The 15,572-nt window shown below is 41.8% G+C and overlaps 1 protein-coding gene across 1 annotated transcript in view; it reads left to right on the forward strand.

The window, feature by feature from the left end:
* Positions 1–15,572, forward strand: part of PLXDC2 (plexin domain containing 2) — a 393,218-nt gene that overhangs the window by 292,412 nt on the left and 85,234 nt on the right. The window contains exons 5-6 of the mRNA XM_037890821.2: positions 976–1,098; positions 4,456–4,574. Of these exons, the coding sequence (XP_037746749.1) occupies positions 976–1,098; positions 4,456–4,574 (242 nt within the window). The remainder of the gene's footprint in view (positions 1–975; positions 1,099–4,455; positions 4,575–15,572) is intronic.

A 15,572-nucleotide genomic window follows, 5' to 3' on the forward strand; every position in this document is an offset into this window, starting at 1 on the left:
TTGACAAGCAGGGCCAAAGCTTGGGAATTGACAAGCAAAAAGATAACAGTTTAGAAAGATTTCAGAGTGGTAGCCGTGTTAGTCTGTATCAGCAAAAACAACGAGGAGTCCTTTTGGCACCTTCGAGACTAACAAATGTATTTGGGCATAAGCTTTTGTGGGCTAAAACCCACTTCATCAGATGCATGGAATGAAAAAAACAGAAAGCAGAATATATATTATAGTACATGAAAAGATGGGCATTGCCCTACCAAGTGCGGGGACAGTGCTAATGAGCCAGTTCAGTTAAGGTGGAAGAGGCCTATTCTCAACAGTTGACTGTTGTAAAGTGCGCAGTGTAGCCACTCTTTATCACTAGGAGAGAGCTCTCCCGGCGACAAAATAAAACCACCCCCAACAAGGGGCGGTAGTTTTGTTGACGGGAGAATGTCTCCTGACGACGAAGCACTGTGTACACCGGTGCTGTTCATCACCCCCGAGCAACAAAAGTTTTTAATGACAAAAGTGCAGTGTAGACAAAGCCTTACTGTGTGTCTTACAAAAAGAAGGTGTGGTCTCATCCCTGAAGAGCTGACAGCTGAAAAGACAAAACAGGCAGACTAATGAAGGGGGGAGGGGATCAACACATGAGGAAAGTAGCAAAGATGGTAATTGGCTGCATTTTGATAATGCCTGCTTTACGCAGCCCTTCTGAGTTTCGCCCCAGAACAGAAAATATCCTTCCCTGTACAATGAGTTTCGATCTGTTTTTCTACCACTATGAAAATCTACTCCTTGAAATGCTTCCTCCTTTGTTCAGAGCTCCTTCTGATTGCTCTCATGAAACTTTTTGTGCCTTTTATTCTGTTATTTAATTTACTGTTAGAAGTTGGCGATGAGATTAATTTATCTTTAAAACTCTGGCAATATCTAGTTAAATCAGACATTTATTAAATCTTTTTAGAAATTACTGATTTTTTTTCTTCTTTATTGTAGGTTTCATATATACTGGAGAAGTTGTGCATCGAATGCTAACAGCTACGCAATACATTGCACCCTTGATGGCAAATTTTGACCCCAGTGTGTCAAGAAATTCAACAGTGAGATACTTTGATAATGGTATGTGATAGTCCTACAAAAATGAATTTGTCTATCCCTTGGCTATTTATATTTTCCTAAATAGCTTTAAAAAAAAAAGATGAAGACTACTCAAAATATTGTATGTGGCTGATAGGTCATCTAAAGAATGTGGTTAAATATTCGTAAAATGGATTCTAAAACATGGTTAGACATTCATGAATAGATTGTATTAAATGGTTTTAAAAAATCCCACAAATGCTAGAACATGTAACACCACTTCTAGACTTGGAATATACTTTATCATTTTAAAGAGGAAAATCTATCTCCTGCCAAGGTACATAGCCCTCTTGATTCATTTGTGTAGTAAGTCCTGTCCACCCAGTAGCTCTAAAGAAAATAGCCTTGTGAGATGTAATATTAAGCATACACAGAGGCAGGGCATGTACGAGGTTAATAAACCCATCACTGATTAAATGTGCAGTGTTTCCCAGTATAGGAGTATAGCAGTCCTTCACAGGAAAATCTGAAAAGCTAAAAAGCAAAGTGAAATGTTATACTGAGGGCTACTCTTTGGGATACATTTCTAAAGCATTAACTGTGAGGACTGTAGTCATGTTGTCTGTTAAAAATCAGCATTTTGAAAGCTTGATCCTCTGCGATGAAATGACATCTAGTGCCTTAACTCTGATCTCTAGTGGCAAATCTAGTGATGCCACACAAGATACTGATTCTATATTTCATATTTAAAATGTTAGGGTACAATTTTAAAACATGTCTGCTTAAAATTAGGCATTTACAGCCAATATTTTCAACAGCAAGAGCCTAAAATTAGAAAGACTGCTTTATATTTATATTTATGTTTACATTAATAGGGATATCCCTATTCCTGAGATGGGAGACTGGCTGGTCCTGGAAGTGCCCACTCTACAAAACATTCCTTTTGTATTTGCTTTCCATGAATCTTCTAACAAATGAATTTATGGGGAGGAGAGTGAATTCTAAGCACGTTTTATGGAATGTTTCTGACAACATTTCATGTTTGTAATCATGAGAACTTATCACCAAAAAACTTATCTTGAAAGTTATGCTCATCCAATCAGAAATCAGCCATGAAATATGTCAATCACAGTCCAGTAATTTTTTGAAGAATTTATTTGCCAAAAACATTCGAATAAATACATTTGACAAAACCATGCTCCCTTTGGAGACGATGTACAAAGAGAAAAGTGGTGGCATTCATGCAATAAATTATTTGACATGAATTGTTCTGCCAGCTGTGGTCCTAACATAGCAGTGTGTTTGGTCAGCTATTTTATTTCTTCTTAATTCAACTGATGGACAGTGGAGTCATCTTTTTAGTGATGTTTGCTGAGAAAGAAAAAGGCTATATGGAGAATTTCCATTATCATGAATTGTTAATCCAGGTATACAACCAGTTAGGAGCTATTGTTGAACCTGGACTGTTGATGTAGCACTACGTATTTGTATCTATATATGTGTGTGTGTATGTTATATGTCATATACGTGAATGACAAATGCAAATTCCTGCAGATATAATGGAGCTGTCAAGTACAGGTGTGCCATAAACTGAGGGATACCTGGCTAACTGAAAGGGATCTGAATGTCCTTGAGGAGGAACTTCTTATGCTCCATACCTCCCTAACATAATTCCTTGATGCCTGGGTGGGGCAGACGCCCTTACATTTCCCTTAAAGTGAAGGGGTTGGGCAATTGCCTCAGAGTATGTGTCCACCCTTGGAAGTAGCTAATATTTCCATAGCCATGAACTTCTACTGTGCTGTATGTGCTTTAGGACCAAGGATTTGGCTGGTTACTGTAGATGAAAAGAAATAGAACAAGTTACATCATCAGCCACTTAATTCTGTTTTTGCCTTTGTCATTCTCCCTCTGCTGTTTCTCCTTGAAGCACATTAGTTACTTTGGAAATAATTCTGTATCAATATGGGTAGAGCTTAGTGACCTACCCATGTTGTTACCTCTCATGGAACCCAGCCCAGCAGACAGCTCCCCGGGGAAAAAAGAACCAGTGCCACAGAGGCTGCTGACTCCCACTTTTGCACGGGAGGGCTGAGATCCATATGGATATGGGGAGCAGAGTCCGGCCCATTGATGGATTTTTGTTTGTAACATTATGCAGGTGAAAATGAACCCTGAAATGGGAAAAGTCCTTTTAAAATTGAAATTTAAAATAATCTACTTAGTATTTAAAAATGAGCTTGCACGCTTATTGCTGTCTGTGAAGAATACATTGCATACAGCATTGATTTATGCAGTAAGGCCATGAAATATACACTTGCAAATGATGTGATAGATTTGCATGTTCATAGTTTCCTAAAACATATTGGCAAAAAACAGGCATATAAACTATTGTGCGGAAGATCTGTGGCTGAGGAGTTTGCAGGATTCATCAAAGATGTGTTGAGCTCGAGGTACATTGACCCACCTTGAAGCATCCTTGTGACACTACAGCAAGAAATGAAATAGAGGTTTTCTGAACCAAAGCACATAACTCCCATTAGTGTTAAAGGGAGATGTGCACGGGGGGAAGGATATAGTCCTAAATATGAAAAAGACATTTTCAGTTAACGCTGTTTTGGTGATAAATTCCTTTCAGCCTAGCTCCCTGAACCTCTCACCATCTGTAAAACATGTTTGCAGGGCATCTGAGTCACTTGAGGGTACATTTTTAGTGTGGTGCATGGGGGTCCAGCCAGACAGCTCCCATGGATATTAATAGGCCTTTTGCAACTAAATCTCTGCACACCTAACTCAACATTTACCCCCATCTATGGCTTTTTAGTGGCTTTAATTTAGACTGCGTAGTTAATATTTATTGCCAACCCCTAGTATTTTTCAGCTTTCAGAAACACAGTGAAACCTAATATTGTAGAGAAAAAATAATGTTGTTTATATTGCTGCATTGTAATGGAGGAAACTGAATACCTTAAATAATCACTTTTTCAATACCAGCAATTCCATTAACTTTTCAACCTTGATAGCCATTGAGTTATAGGATAAATGAAGGACACTGGTCTTGTGGTTAAAGCAGCAAACTTGGAGTAGGAATACTGGGTTCTGTTCTTGATTATTGACACTGACTCACTCCATGACTTTAGGCAAGTTCCTTAATCTGTCTTGACTCAAATGTATCTATATAATTGATATAATTAATTATAACACTGTAATAAACATGTTACAAGAGAGTTTGGTGCTCAAGTAATGTTTATGAGATCTTTGGTGCTTTGAGGTCTTTGGCTGAAATATGATATATAGGGACAAAGTATTGTTTTTATTTAATATAACTTCAGTAAATGCTTACACTAATGTTAATGAATATTTTTCTCATGTTTTTCTTCCCCTCTCTGGGGCTCGCAGGCACAGCACTTGTTGTCCAATGGGATCATGTACATCTGCAGGATAATTACAACCTAGGCAGTTTCACTTTTCAGGCTACACTTCTCAATGATGGGCGTATCATTTTTGGATATAAAGAAGTAAGTTGGGTCTGAAAACCATCATTTGAATAATTGTATCACTTTACAATCCCACAATTTCTGTCTGTCAGGACCTACTCTGTATAATTTTTATTTTGGTTACTTGAAAGTTCAAATGTGTCAAAATCACTTTTATATTTTGTTACACATAAGATCCCTGTTCTGCTGAAACTTGAATTCCTTTGTAAAGCTGAAGGCCATATGATTACCTTGAATATCATAGTTGGTGAATTTCATTTGACTCTAAGATGATCCTTCTCTGGATGTTTTCAGTGCTGATTGTTTAGTAAAGTCCTAGTAGGGGTTGGGAGGTGGAATCTAATTTGATTCCCGGATCCAACTTGTAATTTCTTAGATAAATATTTTCTAGAAAGTGGCTTGCAAATGCACTTCGAATTTGAGAGAGGCACATTTTGTAAATTAAACTAGTGACCATTGTAATGGTAACCATTGTAGTCATTACTCCCCATTCTCCTGTGTCCTGAATGTTGTGTCACTATTTACACCTGTGCAGAGTGGGTGTCAGAGACTGTCATTTTGATTTGGTAACATTTTACAGTCATTTCACACTCATTTTGTATAGGTGTAAATAATAATGAAAGGAGCCAGGCACTCTGATACCACCACATTTGCTCCAAAGATAAAATTCAGAATCAGAACACACATCTAAACACACTTAAAAACTTTCTTCTCTAAAGAAGGAAACTCCACCAGAGAAGTAGATCGCATCATGGAAAAGGCTACCAAATACCCCAGGAGAACCTGCTTCAATAGAGAAGAAAAACTCAGACCCCTAGCTGCCACCTTCCACACCACACTGCAACCCATATAGAATCATAGAATATTAGGGTTGGAAGAGACCTCAGGAGGTCATCTAGTCCAATCCCCTGCTCAAAGCAGGACCAACACCAACTAAATCATCCCAGGCAGGGCTTTGTCAAGCTGGGCTTTAAAAACCTCTAAGGATGGAGATTCTACCATCTCCCTAGGTAATCCATTCCAGTGCTTCACCACCCTCCTAGTGAAATAGTGTTTCCTAATATCCAACCTAGACCTTCTCCACTGCAACTTGAGACCATTGCTTCTTGTTCTGTCATCTGCCACCACTGAGAACAGCCTAGCTCCATCCTCTTTTGAACCCCCCCTTCAGGTAGTTGAAGGCTGCCATCAAATCCCCCCTCACTCTTCTCTTCTGCAGACTAAATAACCCCAGTTCCCTCAGACCTCTCCTCGTGGGGATCGTCATGTGGGGATCGCCAAACAGTTACAATCCATATTTGATGGGCACCACATCCTGAAAAAAATAATTGTTGAACTTAGTCTTCTGGCCATCAGACAACCCCCCCAGTCTTTCCCAGCTCATCATCAGAAGCAAGCTCCACACAGACTAGGACCCATGAACTCAAAGCAGCACTAGACCCTGCCAGTACCCACTGCTATGACGATCAATCCCCCCTTCTCTCTCCCCATCTTTCAAGATTCATGGGTCCTACATGAATACAACGTGTGGTATACTCATCCAGTGCACTAAATCCTCCAACAGCAACTATGTGGGTGAAACCAGACAATTACTGTGCTCTTGAATGAACTCACACAGAAAAAATGATAAAAGAGAAAAACACCATATCACCTGTGGGCAGACACTGCATAACTGATCTTTCAATACTTGTCCTCCAAGGAAATCTGCTTAACATCTTCTAAAGGTGAGCGTGGGAGCTTAAATGTATAACTCCACTAGACACCAGGGACTGAACAGGGACACTGGTTTTATGTCTCATTACAGCAATTTGTCACACACCACACTGCCTGCTACTCTTAATTGCCTACTTCAAAACACTTTGTACATAACAATCTAACTCCCAGTTGCCCACTTCATTTCACGTGACTACTTCCAACATGCATTACCTCTTCTGCTGGACAATCTGTCCCATCTTGTATTTAGCTCAGACACTCTGCTTCCTTTCCCAGATCTGAGGAAGAGCTCTGTGTATCTTGAAAGCTTGTACCTTCCACCAGCAGAAAGTTGGTCCAATAAAAGATATTACTTCACCTACCTTGTCTCTCTCATAACCTGGAAGCAACATGGCTACAAGAACATTGCAAAGTACAAAAGTTAGATATGTGGCAAAAAAGTTGGCCAATAATACTGGGAGACAGAGTTAACTGTTATCTATAAAGAATCAAGCTTAAAAATAACTGACTACATGCTTCAGGGTATTGGGAGTGGAGTGGAAACTAAGGCACCTTACCTGAAGCTTTCACCTCTTGCTCCTATTTATTCAAACCATCTGAGATTTCCTTTTACATATCCTTCTTTTTGTCATCCTAGCCCACTACAGGCCTTCTGACCCCATAAATACTGTGATGAATTGAAGCAAGGTCTCCGGTCCAGCTTAACTGGGTTCTAGAGAGCTATGCTATTAAAATCTTGCATATTCTGTGGATGTACTCCAGAGGTATTGAGATCAATGCTTACCTTCAAAGCCCAAGGAAACTCTGAAGTCATGTGTTGAAAACAGCAGCTAGCCCAGCAGAGATTGTTAGCACTACTGAGACTCCACAATGTGTTCCAGGAAAATCAGTAGGTAATTTGGATTTGGGAAGAGGGACCTAGGTACCTGAAAATTTTCAAAACTAAGTATTTAAGTTCTCTACGAAATATGGGCTTGGGTTTAGTCTAGTTCTTTTTTTCTCTGAACTTATTTATCCATCCCTAAAAAAGTATTTTTATCATCATCTCTTCTAGTGTAAGGGTTCCGGTGGCACCTTAAAGACTAACAGATTTATTTGGAAAAAGCTTTCGTGGGTAAAAAACCACTTCTTCAGATGCATGGAGTGAAAATTTCACTCCATTTTCACTCCATCCAGCTGAAGCAGTGGTTTTTTACCCACGAAAGCTTATGCCCAAATAAGTCTGTTAGTCTTTAAGGTGCCACCGGACTCCTTGTTGTTTTTGTGCTTACAGACTAACACGGCTACCCCCTGATACTTTTCTAGTGTATCTTTCTGATATTCCTTTCGCATTATAATATCAGAATTGATTTACAAGAATGTAAATATGCTTTGTATAAGCCAAAGACTTCTGTGTATTATAAATTCCTTTGAGGAAATAAACTAGAAAGATTTTCAAGTAAGCTGAATGTTTATTTTTTAACATTTTAGTTTGTTTACTGTGTACACATTTTCTCTTTGAATGCTGCTTTGCTAATACGTAATGTTATTCAGCATGCAGAACCTCATTGAAAGTGTATTATATTGGCTAACTAATGCAGTTTACATTAATGAATATTTTACTGGTAGTCTGTAATGCTTAGGACACACCGAAGTGATAATTCAGTTTTGCTAGTAGAGGATATTAATTAACAATCTGATGGGGAATGTGCTTATGTATGTTTTGATAGGGACTGCCCTCTCCTTCTGTAGTAAATCTCAGAGAAGGTCAGTTTTCAAGAGCTTTACAGTTTATTAAAGAAAACAGCTTTTTAATCCAGTCTTCTCTTGGAAGTACTTAAAGCTAATGTTCCTTAGGCCAGGTCTACACTACAGAGTAGGGTAGACATAAGGCAGCTTACATCGACCTAACTCTGTAAGTGTCTACATTATAGCATTTCTCCTGCTGATTTAAGTCCCCCACTACACTGACCTAATAATTTCACTTCCACAAGAGGTGTAGCGCTTTGGTCGCTGTAGTTAGGGCGACGCAGTGTCTGTATACTGCGTTACTTACATTGCCTGTCAGGCTGGATTCTCAGCTCAGCACAGAGCTCCCAGCTGGGAGCCCGGCTGCCAGGTGCTGAGAGCCTGGGCTCTCGGTTCCCTGCAGATCTCCCAGCTGGAGCCCATGGGCAGCTGGGCTCCCAACTGGAAGTTCTGCGAGAGCTGAGAGCCCAGGCTCTCAGCCCCACCCTCCTACCCCTCTTAAGTTGATGCGGTGCTTCTGGTGAGGATGTGCACCACCGACAGAAGGAGGGTAGTGTGGACACAAAAAACTGCAGTACAGTAGAAACTCAGAGATAAGACTACCAGAGTTATGGACTGATTGGTCAACCACACACCATGTGAAACTGAAAGTAACCAATAAGGCAGCAGTAGAGACCCCTGCGCCCCTCCAAAAGAGCAAATACTGTTATGTGCCTGTATTGCATCTTAAAGGTAGGCAGATCTGGCCTGCCTCTCCCCTCCGCCACGCATGCGGCAGCCACTTACAACTAGGAGGTAAGGGCTGCCAGCCCAAGAGAACCAGAGCCAGCAGAGCAGGAGCAGCGCTGGGGTCAGCATGGGGGAGGGGGATGCACTGTTTTCACCCTCCCACCCCTGGCCAAGGGGGGGACATACTGTTTTCACCCTCCCTCCCGCGGCTGGGAGGGGAACAAGCTTGCAAACTCGGTCCAACACAGGGAAAGAAACAGCCTGCAAGGAAGCTGCTGGTGCTGTGAAGAGAGCTCAGCTGCTGCTGGAGCCTGGCCTGGAGTGTCAGCTGCTGGATCTAGAGCCCGAACTGTGCTTTGTTCAGAGTTACGAACCTCCATTCCTGAGGTGTCCATAATTCTGAGGTTCTACTGTAATCAGTGTGGTAGCTGTAGGTCAACCTAACATAGGTTGACTTAATTGTGTAGTGCAGACAAGGCCTTAGTGTAATATTTACTGTTTCTGTCTTTAGGTGTAATTAATGCATGGCCAGTGCAAATTAACCAGAGGTGTCAATGGCTCTCTGAATGTTTGAGGACATTTTTCTACATTTCATTGACATGAAGACTGTCTCTGTTTGTTTAGATAGTAATGGTCCTTCAGTCATGTAACTATCCAGAAACCATTATAAAAGTTGAAACACTTGCTGAAATTGCAGAATATCTGAAGCCAGCAAATAGTTCTAAGAGAGACATGCTGTCAAGTTCCTCTCTCTTCTGAGAGGGGACAGTGGTTAATACAGATGTATAATGTCGGCATTTAGATTAAGTGAATGCTCTTGCTGTTTATGCTGGAAAATATTTTGTTTTAGGTAACAAAGTTTAAAAACTCACTGTTGCTTCATGAAAAATCAGAAAAATATTCACTTCAAAGACAGTTCTGCGTACATAATGGGTGGCGGGGGGGTTGGGGTTTTTTTGCATTTCTCTTCCTCTTCTTATTACTCTGGATATTTACATGGAAACGAGATTTTAGTTTTTAAGATTTTACCTGTTTCTCTGTTTCACTTCTCATTTAAAAATATCATCCCTTGTTTGTGGTTTGACATCACAGTTGGCTGATGTGAAAATGATTAAGAGATCACATAAAGAGTATTGGGATTTTAGGTGAATACAGTTTAGACAAGACCATAAGGAGCTAAGATCTGGTTTTCATGTAACAATTTCTAGTGATATAAAATCAAAGAAGAAATATTTACTGTAAGATAAATACAGTAACTCCTCACTTAAAGTCCTTCCGGTTAATGTTGTTTCGTTCTTACGTTGCTGATCAATTAGGAACATGCTTGTTTAAAGTTGCGCAATGCCCCCTTTTAATCTTGTTTGGCAGCCGCCTGCTTTGTCCACTGCTTGCAGAAAGAGCAGCCCGTTGCAGCCAGGTGGGGGGGCTTGGAACCAGGGTTGACTGGCAGCCCCCCTATCAGCTCCCCGCTCCCCTAAGTTCCCTGTGCGACAGCCACCCAGCAGACTATCAATTTCCGGGCAGTTCAGCTGTTCCTCCGCCTACTGCCATGTGCTGCTCCTGCCCTCTGCCTTAGAGCTGCTCCTCCTGCTTGCTGTGTGGGGGATGGGTGAGGGGGAAAGGGGTGCTAATGTCAGGGTATCCCCCTTCCCGCCCCCCTCCTTCACCCCATCCACAGAGTGGGAGAGGGGGAGACAACAAACAGGACAGGGCTCAGGACCGAAGCAGCATCAGCTGCTGTCTCAACTTGCTTATCTTCTTTAAAAGGCAGTGTACTTAGAGTGGGGTCAGCGTACTGAAAGGGGCAATGCACGTCTCTCTCTCACACACAAGGTGTGTGTCTCGGTCTCTCTCTGCCACTCTGTCTCCCCTCCCTCCATTCATGCTGTCTTATAGAGTGTGAGGATACATTAACAACAATGTTTTAACCCTTGAGGGCTCAGCCAAGTGCAAGTTCATCATTTAGCAGTAAGGCATTCCCTGCTTTTTCCCACCCTCTGACACCACCACCTCAACCAAGCTTCACAATCATCATTGTACAGTATTAAATTGTTTACAACTTATACTGTGTGCGTGTGTGTGTGTATATATATATAGTCTTTTGTCTGGCGAAAAAAAATTTCCTGGAACCTAACCCCCCCATTTACATTAATTCTTATGGGGAAACTGGATTCTCTTAACATCATTTCGATTAAAGTAGCATTTTTCAGGAACATAACTACAGTGTTAAGCGATGAGTTACTGTAGGCCAGAATGGCTTGAAATAGAATATATTCCAAAGTTTAAAGTGAAAATTCAGCTTCTCTTTAAAACAATATTAGGGGTGGGAGTGATGCATATACTCCTCAAATATAATAAAATACACAATTATTAATAATTCCTTCTTCAGTGATGATGTTTTATGCAGTTCAGTGGACAGATTAATGCGCTAATGTCTATACAGAGGTTTGAAGATGAAAGGTACTATATAAAATATTAGGTATTACTAATTATTATTCTAGACCATACTCTGGGTTTTATATTTGACATGGAATTAGATTGGGGGAATATGATAATTATATCCTTCTCAGCGCCTTCTTCAGAATAAGTTCAGAGCATTGTGTAACTTTCTGGGGGGGGGCAAAGAATCTATTTCACTGGTCTGGCCTCCGAGAAAGATGAACCCAAACAGGGACTTCAGAACTGTCGAATGGAAAATACTGCTCACTTTAATACTGTCAATGGCTTTTTGCAACTAATACAGTGCTCTCGAGAATCTAGATCTCTCCTTTTCCAGTATTGTCTGCATAGGTCATCATGGCATACTGACATCCTAGGGAGGACATTGGTATTGGAAAGCTTATTCCCAAACTGGCCACTTGTAGAAGAGAGAGTTTTGTGTTGGCCATGGTGGAAGCTAAAATAGGCTTTTAGGATTTGTTTTTTTTAAAATTTGCCCTTCAAGTGTAGTCCCACAGTGCTCCTGCCACCTTTCAGCAACCATTCTCACAGCTCAAAGCCACTAGCTGACACAGTTTTCAGCTAGTATTATATACACAGTACCTTCCCTACCCTCCCAAGGGGGGAAGCAGGGAAATTGAAGGTGTTTATACCACCTATATATGACTACAGTTCTCAATGTTCTCAGTCATCATTTATTGGAAATCTAATGGGTTTGTCTGCTGGATTTTACTAACAAGGCATAATAGTGAGAGAGCCTATTATTAGCTGGTATTTTGCTCAGAAGATGCTTAATCTATATAAGATGTTATTGATAGAAATAAATTACAAAAAGACTGAAATAGCCTGCCCTGTAACATAGGTCTGACTCTCCCTCACAAGAAAAATATATTGTGTGCATATGTATATTTAATGAAGAGGATGTTTTTCTTTGGTTAATTATATTATATGAATTACCAGTCTACTTCAACTGGACCATTGTTTTGTAACATTAATCATTTGACATAGGCTATATTCCACTTTGAAGAGTTGGCCTAACTGACTTACTGTATTTAACTTCATTTCCTTGGAGAATGCCCTTCCTAATCCTAAAACCTCATTCAAAGCCTTCTGTTTAAAAGCAATCAGTCATAGGACAGGGTTTCTCCTCAGCTTCAAAACATACACTGCCTTGCCCAGCCTCCTTCAAACCTCTTTATTTTTCAAACATAAGCAAACCAAACCCAGGCAGTTCCTCAGTTCATACTTCTCAGCCAGCTCCCTGCTCCTTCTGGAACACCTGCCCCAGAGCTGGTGCTAGGCATAATCAAACTAAGCAATTGCTTAGGACACCAATCAGCTCAAGGGGGCCTCCTATTCACTTTTTATTGTAAAAACTTGCCTGTTTTAGTCTTGGGGGGAGGATATTCCTGATTAGGGACCCCAATGGGCTAGTATTAGCTCTGACCACCCCCTTACTCCAGGACCCCACTATTTGAGCTAGCTCCATTCCTCTGTGGCTGCTCTCCAGTCAGAGCTTGTCCCAATCACTCCTTCCCCATTCCTGGCCTCACAAAACATTCCTTATAATACTCCGGGGCTCCCACTTCTGAAACTGGACCCCAGATTTTCCCTCTCCAACCCAAACATTCATTTCACGTAACCCAAGCATTCCAAAAACCACTTCCCAGGACAGATACATTCATTGACAGCACAGAGGGTTTCCCACATCCCACAGGAACAAACCCTTAATCCCAGTCCTTCTCAGTCCTGTGCAGTGGGGCCAAGGACACATACTCTGTCTCACCAGGCACAATCAATATAAATCGCATCTTCTTCTCTGACCCTTATTAGTATTTTTTCCTGTAGCTGCTCCAACTCTCCTTTCAGCTGGCTCATCTCATAGGCCATGTCTATACTACAAAGTTAAGTCGACTTTATGTAAGTCGACATTGAGCCTCTGATTTAAGCAAGTCAGTCTTGCATGTCCACACTATGCTCGTTGTGTCGACAGAGTGCATCCTCACTAGCAGGGCTTGCATCGACACACGGAACACTGAACTGTGGGTAGCTATCCCACAGTGGTGCCTTCCCCAGCATCATGCTCCTCTGCCAACTGGTCCTGTGAAGGGATGGGCTCCAGGCTTAAAAATATATCTTGGCTGTCGGGGAAAATGGATCCTCTGCTTGCCTGCCCCACATTCTCTTCTTCTTCCTCCTCGTTGTTGCTCAAGTTCTCCCAGGGCTCCTGGGAGGTATCCATGGAGTGTTTTGGGGTAGTGGTGGGGTCTCTGCTGAAAATCGCATGCAGCTCCTCATAAAAGCGGCATGTCTGTGGGGCAGAACCAGAGCGACTTTGTCTTCTTTTGCCTTGTCTTCTGGTACGCTTGCCAAAGCTCCTTTATTTTCACGCAGCACTGCTGCATGTCCCTGGTGTAGCCCTTTTCCCCTTTCCCTGCACGATCTTGGCATAGATGTCAGCGTTTCTTCTGCTGGATCAGAGCTCTGCCTGCACAGACTCTTCTCCCCACACAGCAATAAGATCCAGCACCTCCTGTGTGCTGGCAAGCTCTTCGCGAGCTCTTCTGATTTACGGGAGATAATGCTGCCCGCTTCTTATTTACAATGTCAACTGAAAGTGAGAACAAGTGTTCACATGCCACTGTTATAGCTAGCTTTGCAAGGTATTTATGTGCCAGATATTCTAAACATTTGCATGCCCCTTCATGCTTCGGCCACCATTCCAGAGGACATGCTTTCATGCTTATGACAGGTTCTGCTCAATAACAATGCAAAGCAGTGAGGACTGACACATGTTCATTTTCATCAACTGAGTCAGATGCCACCAGCAGAAGGCTGATTTTCTTTTTTTCATGGTTCAGGAACTGTAGTTTCTGCATCAGAGTGTTGCTCTTTTAAGACTTCTGAAAGCATTCTCCACACCTCATCCCTCTCAGATTTTAGAAGGCACTTCAGATTCTTAAACCTTAGGGCGAGTGCTGTAGCTATCTTTAGAAATCTCACGTTGGCACCTTTCTTTGTGTTTTGTCAAATCTGCGGTGAAATTGTTCTTAAATCAAACATGTACTGGGTCAGCATATGAGACTGCCATAACATGAAATATATGGCAGAATGTGAGAAAAACCACAGAGCAGGAAACATACAATTCTCCCCCAAGGAGTTCAGTCACAAATTTAATTAATGCATTATTTTTGTAACAAGCTTTACATTTGTAACTTGCACTTGCACAATAAAGAAATTGCACTCCTGTACTTAAGTGAGTATTGTACACTTTGTATTCTGCATTATAATTGAAATCAATATTTTTGAAAAAGTTGAAAAACATCCAACAATATTTATAATTAATATCAGTTGGTATTCTATTATTGTTTAGGAGCGTGATTAAAAGTGTGATTAATTGTGATTAATTTTTAAAAGCGAGTTAATTTGTTTTGAGTTAATTGCTTCAGTTAACAGCCATTAATTGACAGCCCTAATTCCTATGATAGCCCTAAACAATACTGCCATAACTGCAGCCTCCATTGTACCCTTCTCATAGGCACTGTTCCTTTGAATCCCTGCCTGGGACCCTGTTGCACACTGATCGGACCAAGGCCCTAAACAGTGTTTTACCTCTGCCACCAGCTTCCATTCCCCACTACCCTCCTCTGCGTTAGTGCCCCCACCTGGGAAATTATTTCCCTCACTCTTAAGGCTCTCCACCTCCACAGACACCATCTTTCCCAAGTTTACTCTTCAAAGGGCAGAACCACCTGATGTGTCCCATTTTCGCACACCTGAAATACTCAGGCCCCCTCCTACCCCTCCTGGTCCAAACCTCCCAGTAGTCACACCACTACCTGGGGCAGGGGCATGTGCAGAAATTTAAATCTGACCCCTTTTGGAGTTCGCTCTTCCCTGCCCCAACCCCCTCCCGCCCCAGCCCCAACCCCGGTCCTGACCCTGATAGGAACTAGCTCTCCCCCCACCCTGGCCCCCAGAGCAGCTCACTCTTCGCTGCCCCTTGGCCCTGGGGCCGGAGAAGTTCTGTGACCCTGACAATTATTGGGGAGGCAGTGCCATTGCATTCCTTCCCGCCCCCTTTTGTGCACCTCTGACTGGGGCACCCAAATCTTCAGTGTCAATCTACATTCTTACAGTTTACATTCTTAGTGGGGCTGTACCTTTTAATGTCCTTACCCCTGCCCCCCCACAACAAAAGCATACACCTCCTGAGAACCCTATCGTCCTTGCTCCTTCTTGAACTGCAGTAACTTGCGAGGTTCCATGATGGGTCTCCCCGATTTCTACGGTGCTACCCTGTGACAGACTCGATATGAAAGCATTATTGGAAAACATTAAATTAGATTTCTGATCCAGTTTATTGGTTCTGAACTTTAGGATCTTGGGTTGTTGGCCCTTGCTATGTAT

This window comes from Chelonia mydas, chromosome 2 (assembly GCF_015237465.2).
Source record: "Chelonia mydas isolate rCheMyd1 chromosome 2, rCheMyd1.pri.v2, whole genome shotgun sequence".
NCBI lineage: Eukaryota > Metazoa > Chordata > Testudines > Cheloniidae > Chelonia > Chelonia mydas.